Source organism: Oncorhynchus masou, chromosome 18 (genome assembly GCF_036934945.1).
Source record: "Oncorhynchus masou masou isolate Uvic2021 chromosome 18, UVic_Omas_1.1, whole genome shotgun sequence".
NCBI classification, from domain to species: domain Eukaryota; kingdom Metazoa; phylum Chordata; class Actinopteri; order Salmoniformes; family Salmonidae; genus Oncorhynchus; species Oncorhynchus masou.
The window spans coordinates 65,875,158-65,888,247 of NC_088229.1; the positions used below are offsets into that span (position 1 = coordinate 65,875,158).

Below are 13,090 nucleotides of genomic sequence, written 5' to 3' on the forward strand. Positions count from 1 at the left end.
CAATTTTCGCTGTTTGAAAGAAAATGTAACTTATATACAGCGGTGCAAAGTACTACTTAAGTATTTTTCTTTTGGTATTTGTACTTTAGTTTACTATTTATGTTTTTGACAACTTTTACTTTTACTTCACTACCTTCCTAAAGAAAATAATGTACTTTTTACTCCATACATTTTTCCTGAAACCCAAAAGTACTCGTTACATTTTGAATGCTTAGCAGGACAGGAAAATTGTCAAATTCTCGCAGGTATCAAGAGAACATCCCTGGTCATCCCTACTGCCTCTAATCTGATGGACTCATTAAACACACATGCTTCACTTGTAAATTATGTCTGAGTGTTGGAGTGTGCCCCTGTCTATCCATAAATAAAATATAAAAACAAGAAAATGGTGCTGTCTGGTTTGCTTAAGATAAGGAACTTTAAATTATTTATACTTTTACTCTTGATACTTAAGCACATTTTAGCAATTACATTTATTTCTGATACTTAAGTATGTTTAAAACAAAATATTTTTAGACTTCTACTCAAGTAGTATTTTACTGGGTGACATTCACTTTTATTTGAGTCATTTTCTATTAAGGTATCTTTACTTTTACTCAAGTATGAGAATTGGCTACTTTTTCCCACCACTGCCAAAATATCAGTTTCCTCAAAAGCATGTATATTTACTATGTATAGCTCTAGCAACATCATACTCCTCCCCTTGTACACTATCCAACGTTGTGTTTGTGGGATCCTGTTGCTATATATTTTCATAATTAACCAAGGAACCGCCCACGAAACCTGCTCTAGCCGAAAGGCAATCTCCAATTAACTGATAAGTGTACCAAAGTCTAACAGTTGGTTATATACCTGTCTTCGATTTGATGGATACTGCATTATTTGAAGCAGCACCAACTTTCACTTGAGGTTGGTGTTGGGGCCCATTAGGATTAGTATTACATTTCAGAATAATGAGGGTGATGAGATCATCGGCTAACATCTGACCCTTTGATTGGTTAAATAGTTAAATGCTTCTTTGACCCTGCTGGGGCTACGTTCCTCCCATAGAAATATAACTACTGGAACGGATATCCCCCATTTAACTCAATGCTCTGTTATTCTATTTCTATGCCGCCTCCCCCTTGTCCTAATATGACACCAGGACATTGGCTGATTCCAAAGTGGAGCGGCGGCGTGTGACAATGATCATGGACGTTTGATGTCAAGAGACAATCCCTGCATGTACGCACTGCTCTAACTGTGATAACCTGTGTGAGAGATGCTGCTAGGAGATTGGACCAACGCCATCGAGGGTCATCATCGCAGAAATCAATAGCGAGCAATAAGGCAGCTAACGGAACAAACTCCAGGCCAGCGTTACTCCCAAGACGAGAGGCCATTCTAAATCAAAATATGTCTCCTTCGCACATTCAAGAGAAATACAATGTAAAGGGGAGTGGGTTACTAATGCATTGTGATTTTGGTATGTGAGGTGAATTGGATTTCAACAAAGTGAATGTGGAATCAATAAAGAATTCTAAAACATAAGTTGTGATGTCCGTATATTAGAAGTCAAAAACACCCCTTGAATCACTAACAGATTTCGAATAACTCGATTTTTTTCAGAGGGAACTTTCTAAAGAATAACTGCTTTGTGGTATGATAGCATAGTACACTATCAGGTTTGATTTTCAAAGAACAGATCACACCTACTAGAATCCACTATAGTCCATCTTTCATGTATCATGTCATACTGCACTAATCTTTAAGTTATACTTTGAATTCAACTGGATATTGATAAGAACAGGGATTATATTCAGATTTTCTCAAACCCCCTTATGAAGTCAAAGACACAGTGAGCACAACAGGTGCTAGTGCCTGAGAACTCTAAGGCAATGGGAATTCATTACACACACACACACACACACACACACTTCATCACCACCCATTCCCCTTTCTGGTCATCTCTAATGAGGCAGATAGATATAGGCCCAAAAAAATATCTTGAAGAAATGTCAGGAGTCAGACTCCAAAACACATGATTCATGACATCTTTACAACACCCAAATTAAGATCACAGTCAACGTTCTACTTCGTACACATCTTAACCCAACGAGTCATTCAAATATAGGAGATCATTTGAGGAACAGGAATGATGTCAGCATACTATTACACCCAAATTGACCACCCAAAATATATCTCAAAAATATTCTATTTACTTATTACCCCAGCAATGGCTTGTGTATACTATAATATGATTGCCACTATGGGAGTCTTGAGAATGGAGTTTGCGGCTATTTTGGACAGAGCTATGCTGCAGCTGCACTGACATCCACCTGATCCTTGAATGCCCGGGATGGGCTGAGGTGGTTTTCACCAGACACATCAATCTCTTACAAGGTCAAAGATCCCGTCTCCTCCTGAGGCGGATGGATGAGCCTACAGGGAATGGCTTTGAATACCTGCTGATTTAAACTTAGGGACTCCGAATCCTATTCTATTTTATTCTAAAATTGTGCCTCGGTTAACTGCATGAGTGGGGCAAAGAAAAAGGGATCGAAAAAGGAGGATAGAATAAGCGGCTGAAAGCTATTGAGGCTTTACTGTTGACTGAATAGACATATCTGCTGTGTGTGTATACTGGGAGAAATGTGATGAGTCTCAGTCACAACAAGTGGCTGCAAAGTCAATTGGCCACCCAGGCCAAACATCATAGGGCTGAGTGGGTGTGTAGTCAGGGTTAAGGAAATAGGGCTGAGTGGGTGTGTAGTCAGGGTTAAGGAAATAGGGCTGAGTGGGTGTGTAGTCAGGGTTAAGGAAATAGGGCTGAGTGGGTGTGTAGTCAGGGTTAAGGAAATAGGGCTGAGTGGGTGTGAGTCAGGGTTAAGGAAATAGGGCTGAGTGGGTGTGTAGTCAGGGTTAAGGAAATAGGGCTGAGTGGGTGTGTAGTCAGGGTTAAGGAAATAGGGCTGAGTGGGTGTGTAGTCAGGGTTAAGGAAATAGGGCTGAGTGGGTGTGAGTCAGGGTTAAGGAAATAGGGCTGAGTGGGTGTGTAGTCAGGGTTAAGGACCACATAGTTGAATAAGGAGACTGGGGGGTAGAGGGATATATTCAGTCTCTCTATCTCCCTGTCACAGACCCAGTGGAAGGACACTGAAGGGTTAGTGGTTAGCTGGCTCACAGTCAGCGTGGTGTATGAATGGATGAGAGCAACATGCAGGTTTGAGCCAAACTGAGGCTGGCAATGCCTGCCCCCTAATGAAATGAGTGCTGTAAGTTCTGTCAATACTCTCATCTCCACCATCAAAGTGTGTTGTAGGTTCTGTCAATACTCTCATCTCCACCATCAAAGTGGGTTGTAGGTTCTGTCAATACTCTCATCTCCACCATCAAAGTGGGTTGTAGGTTCTGTCAATACTCTCATCTCCACCATCAAAGTGGGTTGTAGGTTCTGTCAATACTCTCATCTCCACCATCAAAGTGGGTTGTAGGTTCTGTCAATACTCTCATCTCCACCATCAAAGTGGGTTGTAGGTTCTGTCAATACTCTCATCTCCACCATCAAAGTTGGTTGTAGGTTCTGTCAATACTCTCATCTCCACCATCAAAGTGGGTTGTAGGTTCTGTCAATACTCTCATCTCTACCATCAAAGTGTGTTGTAGGTTCTGTCAATACTCTCATCTCCACCATCTGCTTGGCCTGAATAGTAATCTGGTTGGAACTCAAAACAAAACAAAATACAGAAATTGAAATGTGTTTTCTTTAAACTCACAAACCTCAAAAATAAGGGGAGACATCTAAAAGGTTGATGAGGATAGAGCAAATAAAAACACTATATGTCCTTGATATAGTTTCCTGTGGAGTTAGTTTGTTTTCACAGTGAGTGTCTTAAATATGTAACTAGCTAAAGTAGGCCTATATCATGATGTATTATGTATAGCTAGCTGGACACTTATATGTATATGTATAGCCCAGAGGGGCATGTGACGCATAGCAGAGAGAGAACTCTCTGGATAAGTGTGTAGGTGTGAGTGGGACACTTTGCCTGCCTTAGCACCGGATTGGTGCTGCTCAGTGCTCAGGGGGAACCAACCTACAGTCCTATCAATGTACAGCCCTGGTTCCCCAGCAGAGTCTGGTTATAGACCTGGACATAGCACCGTTTCAGTAACTACGCTTGTCTTATTGTATATATTAAATTGCTAAGATAATAGGAATCACTGTGTCGCCATCTTTATAGACCTATCCAAGGCATTTGTTTGGTGTTCGGGGTTTTAGGCTGGGTTTCTGGATAGCATGTTGTGATGTTGGCTGATATAAAAAGGGCTTTTCAAATACATTTGATTGATGGATTTGATACTGTCAACCATCCTCTATCCATTCAAAGGTTGTCTGAAATGGGCAGCGACCAGGCGTCTTGCAAGTGGTTTGGGAACTATCTATCAGACATGACGCGATGTGTGCTTTCTGTGGGTGCCAAGTCAAAGTTACCTCAATATTACTAAAGGTGCCCTGAAGGGGTCGATTTTGAGACTGTCCTATTTATATAAATCATATTGGTCTATCTGCAAAAACCTGTAACATTCATCTGTATGCAGATGACACTGTTATGTAAGCTATTGCCCCTATATCTGACCAGACTATGTTGGCGTTGTAGTCTGATTTTGTTGCCTTGCTGATTTTGTTGGAAAAACTAAATGTAATTCTCGTAGAAATATTTCAGATGGCATTTATGCATTAGATGGTTCTTTCATCGAGCAGGTTCCCGCCTATAAATATCTGGGCTTTTGGATTGAGGATAATTGGATGTTTAAAAAACATACGGATGAGCTAGTAAAGAGGAGATTTAAAGTAGGCTTCTTTTATAGAAATAGACTCTTCCATGAATCTTCCTAAACAGCTGGAAGCAGATTGTCCAGTCAACATTCCTGACAGTTCTTGACTACGGTGACACCATTTATCAGAATGCAGAAGCCGCTACTCTTAAACCTTTGGACGCCGTCTACTATAGCGCCCTTCGCTTTATCCCAGGGGACATTTTTTATATGCATCACTGCATCCTGTATCAAAAGGTTACCTGGGCCTCATTAAAGTTCCGTAGATCACTTCGTTACTCCCTTTTTGTTTACAAAGCTCTACTACACAAGCTTCCAATCTACCTAACTTGATTGGTCACAGGATTGGTTAACTCTTGAGATTCCTCAGGTCTCCCCTGAGGGGAGCCGATTGATGACGGCTGTGACTTTTTTTATGTTCTATGTAATGTACTTGTTATTCTATCTTGTATCTTGTCATTTTTATCTTTATATTATGTCCGGAGGTCACCATTGGAAATTAGACTCTGGTCTCAATTAGGCTCCCCTGAATAAATAAAAGTTACTCACGAGGGGAAACTCAACTGTCTAACTGCAGAAAGAATGGAAAGAGGGACAGAGGAGAGAGATCATAGAAAGAGAGGTGGGGAGAGAGAGAGAGAAAGAGAGGTGGAGAGAGAGAGAGAGAGAGAGGTGGAGAGAGAAAAATGGAGAGAGATGGAGAGAGAGCTGGAGAGAGCTAGAGAGAGAGAGAGAGAGAGCGCGAGCGAGCGAGAGAGAGAGAAAGGGCAAGAGGGGTGAAAAAGAGCGGGAGAGGGAGAGAGAGAGAGAGAGAGAGAGGACAGAATGAGAGAGAGTCTGTCTGCATGGTGAGACTGATTGGTATCTATCACTCCTAAGAAGAGAGCGGGACAGGAGAGTGAGATAGAGAGTATTGAATTGAACTGAATTGAGAGAGAGAGAGAAGAGGGCACAAACTCAAATTAAGACCGTCTCTGTGGGTGACACTGATCACTGGCTTAAGACGGTATCTGTAGCTCCATGGCAACCACAGGATGAGGATGCATTCATTTATTTTTGCATTGGAGTTGCTTTGCTACAACACACTCATCTCATCTCTCTAACATCCATCTGCTTCAGTGACAAATGGATATCTTCGACTGAAATAGGAAATAGTCCACTTGACCATGATGATGTCATGCCACATTGCTCTAGGTTGTCAAGTGGTCTGATGCTTTACATGAATAAACAGACCAGAAACTATTCTCCAGCACCTTGACGATCTCCCTTGGTAGTAGGTCAATATAAAAGCATTACCAACTACAGCTTCAAAGCCTTGACCCCTAATTAAGTCTAAATGTACATCAGAAAATGGGACACAGACAAAAGTGGTGAAAATCCGATTTCTTAACCAGAGGTGAAATTAACATAGCACCAAGGTCAGAACAGTTCATTAAAGTGTCCAACATTTGTGGCCCAACCCAATAAATCAGTTTGAAATAGTTGGATCAAAGACATTTCTACCTTTCTTTTCTGTAAAAAAAAATGGGAGGGGGGGGGGGCAGGTGCACTGAGGAGCTTCGATAAATCAATAGTACATTTCAGAATATACAACTCCATTAAGGCACGGGTCAAATGAGTCAAATATTGGCACATAAATCCTGAGGAATCTGTCAGGTAGAATATGAATAAGTGAGCAAGAGGCTATAACTGAGCAGGAGTATAGAATCAGAGTTTAGCTGTGGGTGGAAGCAAGCTGAACATTTCAGTTAGCTTGAATCTGAGACCATTACATCAAATACAGTGGTACAAATGACATAGAAATACTACACTTTCATGAAAATAAACACATTCAATGTATTTCATTAACTGGGTATTTGGAAACAAAGACACACTGGCAAATTTAGTTGTATATATATATGTAGTTGTACATACACTACCGGTTCAAAAAGGTTGGTGTCACTTCAAAATGTCCTTGGTTTTGAAAGAAAGGCACATTTTTTGTCCATTAAAATAACATCAAATTGATCAGAAATACAGTGTAGACATCATTAATGTTGTAAATGTCTATTGTAGCTGGAAACGGCAGATTTTATATGGAATATCTAAATAGGCATACAGAGGCCCATCTTCAGCAACCATCACTCCTGTGTTCCAGTGGCACGATGTGTTAGCTAATCCAAGTTGATCATTTTAATAGGCTAATTGATCATTAGAAAACCCTTTTCCAATTATGTTAGCACAGCTGAAAGCTGTTTTTCTGATTAAAAAAGCAATAAAACAGGCCTTTTTTGGACTAGTAGAGTATCTGGAACATCAGCATTTGTGAGTTCGATTACAGGCTCAAAATGGCTAGAAACAAAGAACTTTCTTCTGAAAGTTGTCAGTCTATCCTTGGTCTGAGAAATGAAGGCTATTCCATGTGAGAAATTGCCAAAAAACTGAAGATCTGGTACAAAACCTTGTACTACTCCCTTCTCAGAACAGCGCAAACTGTCTCTCACCAGAGTGGGAGGCCCTGGTGCACAACTGAGCACGAGGACAAGTACAGTGGTTCCTCCTTTAAAAGTTGCGTCATACAGCGGTACACCTTGCGTGCTGCCGCAGCAAGTCATTTCGTTCTCAGCAATTTTTTCTCTCTGCATGTTTTTGCTAGTTTGCCCACCAGAGAGTATTCCATATTGGCATTACCAGAGAATGTAAAACCTTTTTTGCAATAACATAGTATATGGGATTGATTTTTAATCATTATTTTATTAACAAAATGTGCTTATTTGTTTATTAGGCTACTGTGCCGTCTACAATACATACTGTAGTAAACATGGGAAAGTGCCTATTTCCTTACATAAAGCAGAGCAGGCCATGTATGTACTACAAAATGTGGTGCACGCAGGAGACAGGGGTTCAAATCCCCGTTGGGGAGGAAGGAGTAGACTGTCCTTCTTAAGAACAAATTCCTATTTACTGATTCCATATGTGTTATCTCATAGTTGTGATGTCTTCACTATTATTCTACAATGTAAAAATGGTAAAAATATAGAAAAATCCTGGAATGAGTAGGTGGGTCAAAACTTTTTACTGGTACTTGCTGGAACGGAAAACGACAGTCGGCAGTACAGTACTGGGCTCTTTAAGAAGGAGTAGGCTGTCCTTGTAAATAAGATTTGTTTCTTAACTGACTTTCCAAGTTAAATAAAGGTTACACTTAGAGCATAACATTTCTGCAACCTAATTTTCAAATTATTGTCTAACCAATACCCAAATGGTGATTAAGTGAAATATAAACATCTACATTTGAATGTCCTTTTTTCTCGTTATTCTATTTTATTAACGAAAGCATAAAGATGTTGATGAAGAAATACTGTACTGTTGTTTTGAGTTACAAATGTAACACGTTCGAGTACTTAAGCATCAGATACATTTCAAGTTGAGGGATTTTCACAACAGTAGCCGGATTATAAAAAAGTCTATTGTCCTGCTAATAGGAAACATGTGCATGACGGGCTACACCTCCTACAGTTGTGACGTCATCACTGTTATTCGACAATGTAGAAAATAGTAAAAATATAGAAAATCCTTGAATGAGTAGGTGTGTCCAACCTTTTGACTGGTCCTTGCTTAGTTAGATTAATATTATCGTGTTTCTATTCCATGAAAAACCCTCTGGGTTTCAGTTAGGATGGAAAGGAAAATATGGAGCTGTACAACGTGATGTCTGGCAGTACAGTACTGGGCTATTTAGCTAAAGAATCCCTGTGTCGTGCTTGTCTCAGAGTAGAGTGAAACAGTGCTAAAATAGATGTAGGCTTTTGCTTCTAACTTCATTATGCTCTTTAAATAAATAAGACCTACACCATTTTTAACAGTATATCTAAAAATATTTTTTTCAATGATGTGACTTTCCACCAATAATTACATTTAAAGGATTGGAGGACTCTATATTAATATCGAAGGGGCATTTAGAGGACTGGAGGACTCTATATTAACATCTAAGGGGCTTTTATATGATTCTAAATTAAATAATTGCTTTGTTTAATAAGTAACATTTTTGAGAGATTTCGTTCTCATTTAACCTAGAGTGAGCGAGAAAAAGACCATTCCTGAACATGGGGTGAGACATTCTCACTAATTTGTAAATAAAGCCAGTCATTTAGAATGATTTATTTCTGGAGAAACCTAGCTTGATTATTTAGCAGACATCACTTGCTTATATTCAGTTAACACATATCTTAAGAATATCATGGAATATTTGAACATTTTCGTTTCTCCATGCTTGTCTCAGAGCCGCGCGAAACGGTGCTGAAATAGACAGCCACAGCGGGAGGCAATGTATTCTGTGCCCACTCGTGGTATCTCTCTTCGGTTACACATCCTTGGAATAGCAGAAAAGCATAAAGGTCCAGTAGGCCCTTGCTGTGCCTGGTGAGCAGTTGGTCAAGTTCTGTTGTCAGAAAAGGAATGGAAATATCAGGGTGAACCGAAATCCCGACTCTGCCTGTTGGAGGTGGAGTTCCAGAGCTCACAGGTGTGCCTGGCATGGATTGTGACTCCATCTCGTCCCTCGCCCTTTTCAACGCATGAGTGAGTCAATGACTATTCAAGCCATTGACTCACTGATGAATGAAGATGATGTGCGATCGGCAAAGGCAATCTGTAACCTGCGGGCATCACGGTTCGGTAAGAAATGTATATATATATTATTTGTTTAAAAAAATCTCAGAACACTGACCATGTGTGTTCGACTGGTTTTGAATTGTTCTGTAGTTTCAACCCAATGATTTATCTGACAAACAAAGAACTTTGCGTCCTGCAGGCCCAGATCAAAGCTGGCATTCAGTAGCATCACCTTCACAGACAAACCAAACGTGGCCCTTGAGCAATTTGCTAAAAATTGCTACAGAAAAAAAGGAAGAAGATCACGAAGATTAACAAAAGCATAAATATGTTGATGAAGAAATGCTGTTTTGTGCTGTTTTGAGTTAAAAATGTAACACATTAGAGTACTTAAGCATCGAATACAGTGCAAGCTTTTTACATTGCAAGAAATTCACAACAGTCGCCGGGCTATAAAAAGCCTATTGTCTTGCTAATTGCAATCACTTGCACTTGATGGGCTACATTCTTTATTATAACCACAATGTCACGCATAATTTGTATCTACCTTTCCAATTACTTTTAGAGTTTGGGAATTACAAATGTGCGCTTTCTTTTTAGTTACATTGCACGTTCAAACGTGCAGACTTTTTTCTTTAAATGATTGTTTTATGTCGGATGCAACATGTTTGACCAGTTGCAATTGTAAGTAGGCCTAATAAAAAAACGACTTCTATTTGGCTGTTAAACCTCATAACTTAACTGGCTGAGGTAGGCTATTTTATATGGGTCTAGGCTCTGAAGAAAATAGACTCCAATTAAGCCCACTTGTTGTTTGTAAAGTCAAATTCAAAAGGCACTCGAGCATCTGAGCAAACATTTTTGCGGGTGCATGGCAACAGCCGGATAAGATGAGGAAAAAGAAGGGAAAAAAAGACTTGTGAGGCGTCTGTTTCTCAAACTAGACACTAATGTACTTGTCCTCTTTCTCTGCAGTGGGGCCTCCCACTCCTCTTTCTATTCTGGTTAGAGACAGTTTGCGCTGTTTTGTGAAGGGTGAAAGTTTCTTGCCAATTTCTCGCATGGAATAGCCTTCATTTCTCAGAACAAGAACAGACTGATGAGTTTCAGAAGAAAGTTATTTGTTTCTAGGCATTTTGAGCCTGTAATCAAACCCACAAATGCTGAGGATCCAGATACTCAACTAGTCTAAAGAAGGCCAGTTTAATTGCTTCTTTAATCAGAACAACAGTTTTCGGCTGTGTTAACATAATTGCAAAAGGGATTTCTAATGATCAATTAACCTTTTAAGATGATAAACTTGGATTAGTTAACACAACATGCCATTGGAACACAGGAGTGATGGTTACTGGTAATGGGCCTCTGTAAGCCTATGTAGATATTCCATTTAAAAAAACAGCCATTTCCAGCTACAATAGTCATTTTCAACATTAACAACAACATTTTAATGGACAAAATGTTTTGCTTTTCTTTCAAAAACGAGGAAATGTCCCCAAAATTTTGAACGGTAGTGTATATATGTCGTTGTATATATGTAGTTGTTTGTATATATATATATTACACACATACATACATACATACATACATACATACATACATACATACATACATACATACATACATACATACATACATACATACATACATACATACATGTACAGTGTGCATAGGATATGGGTACTGAGGAGGAGGTATAGAGGACTTACCATCTGTGTCTTGAGACAGGCAACAAGTAGCTAACAGCAGAAGTCCTATCCCTAACCATTTGAAGTGCCATGACCTCTTCTGCATTTTTGTCAATCGTGCGTGCCTACCTAGAGGGCAAGAGAGAGAGAGAGAGAGAGAGAGAGAGAGAGAGAGAGAGAGAGAGCGAAAGAAAGAAAGAAAGATAAGGAAAATTGCTTTTCTGGCGTGTATGTCATAATAAGTGCCAAGGGTTTTGTCCTGCCATCCTGACTTGAACAGGAAAAACTCCTATTGGCCCTATCCGCTAGGTCTAATTAGTTTCATAGCCAGGTCATAATAGCTGAAATCTTTACATCCACATGTTAACATGAACATCGACAACACAGAACAAACAAACTGCTATGCCACGGAATCTTTGACATGGTATCATTGACATGGTATCTTGACATGGTATCTTGTTAACATATGAACTCTTTCTCTACATTGTCCACTATTCCATCTACAGAATCCCGAAAACCTAACCCTCACAGGGGAATTGCAGGTATTCGGAAAGGAATCTGAGTCAGTCCATTTCAAAGGACATATCCTACCCAATTTTACCTTAGTGAAAGTATTTTTTCGAAGGGCTACGGGGGTCTTCTATCAAATTCAGGTTCTCTCATGTAATACCACCAGGGAGGAACTACATTCAACTATTCCCTTTGAAGTAGACAGTGTAGTTTATAGTGTTTTCCACCTGAGAGATATTACAGTAACGGTCCACAATAAAGTATAGCTTTGATGTTTCCTTCGTGTCTTCATTGGTAACTAATTATATGAAAATCGGTCTCTCCCATGTATCACTTCACTACTGATAATATAAACCCAAAAATGTTTTGGGGAAATGTATTGAAAGAGGATTGTAAGTGGATAGTGCTAGGGTAAAAATGCATGCAATCGCTAAGATATGCAGGTACTGTGAATTCATGACTGTGTGGATCTCACAGACGGTGCAGAATTCAATGTTATGTGTCATACTTGGGGCGGCAGGTAGCTTAGTGGTTAGAGCATTGGGCCAGTAACCAAAAGGTGGCTGGATGGAGTCCCTGAGCTGACAAGGTAAAATCTGTTGTTCTCCCCCTGAACAAGGCAGTTAACCCACTGTTCCCTGGTCGGCCGTCATTGCAAATAAGAATTTGTTCTTAACTGACTTACCTAGTTAAATTAATAAAAGCAATTTAGCTCAAACTAAAATATAAAACCAATGGAGAAATGCAATGGGTTGAAATTATTTTTCAATAGTACATACTTTGGTAGAAGGCTTTAGTCCTGAGCAAAGGAAAAATACCACACAGACAGAGACATATCGTGACGTAGGCTATCAAGCTAACCGATTCCTTATAACATCAAGCCCTTCTCTTTCTGAACTGATTCGAGTTGCAAGTGTTATTGTCACATATACAGCAGATTTAAACAGTACAGTGAAATGCTTAACTTGCGAGCTCTTTCCCAACAATGTGTAACCAAAGTGAAATGGCTAACTAGTAGCGCGCTAATAGCGTTTCAATTGGTGACGTCACTCGCTTTGAGACCTTGAAGTAGTGGTTCCCCTTGCTCTGCAAGGGCCGTGGCTTTTGTGGAGCGATGGGTAAGGATGCTTCAAGGGTGACTGTTGATGTGTGCAGAGGGTCCCTGGTTCAAGCCCAGGTTGGGGCGAGGAGAGGGATGGAAGCTATACTGTTACATTGATGCTGTTGACCCAGATCACTGGTTGCTGTGGAAAAGGAGGAGGTCAAAAGGGGGTGAGTGTAACGGATATGAAATGGCTAGCTAGTTAGCGGTGGTGCGCGCTAAATAGCGTTTCAATTGGTGGCGTCACTTGCTCTGAGACCTTGAAGTAGTGGTTTCCCTTGCTCCACAAGGGCCGCGGCCGTGGAGTGATGTGTAATGATGCTTCGAGGGTGACCGCTGATGTGTGCAGAGCATCCCTGGTTCATGCCCAGGTCAGGGTGAG

General features: G+C 40.2%; 1 protein-coding gene across 1 annotated transcript in view; it reads right to left on the reverse strand.

Annotated features, from left to right (window-relative positions):
* Window positions 1–11,202, reverse strand: part of LOC135505145 (protocadherin-15-like) — a 243,134-nt gene extending 231,932 nt beyond the window's left edge. The window contains exon 1 of the mRNA XM_064924273.1: window positions 11,118–11,202. Coding sequence (XP_064780345.1) covers window positions 11,118–11,202 — 85 coding nt within the window. The remainder of the gene's footprint in view (window positions 1–11,117) is intronic.
* Between the last annotated feature and the right edge of the window lie 1,888 nt (window positions 11,203–13,090).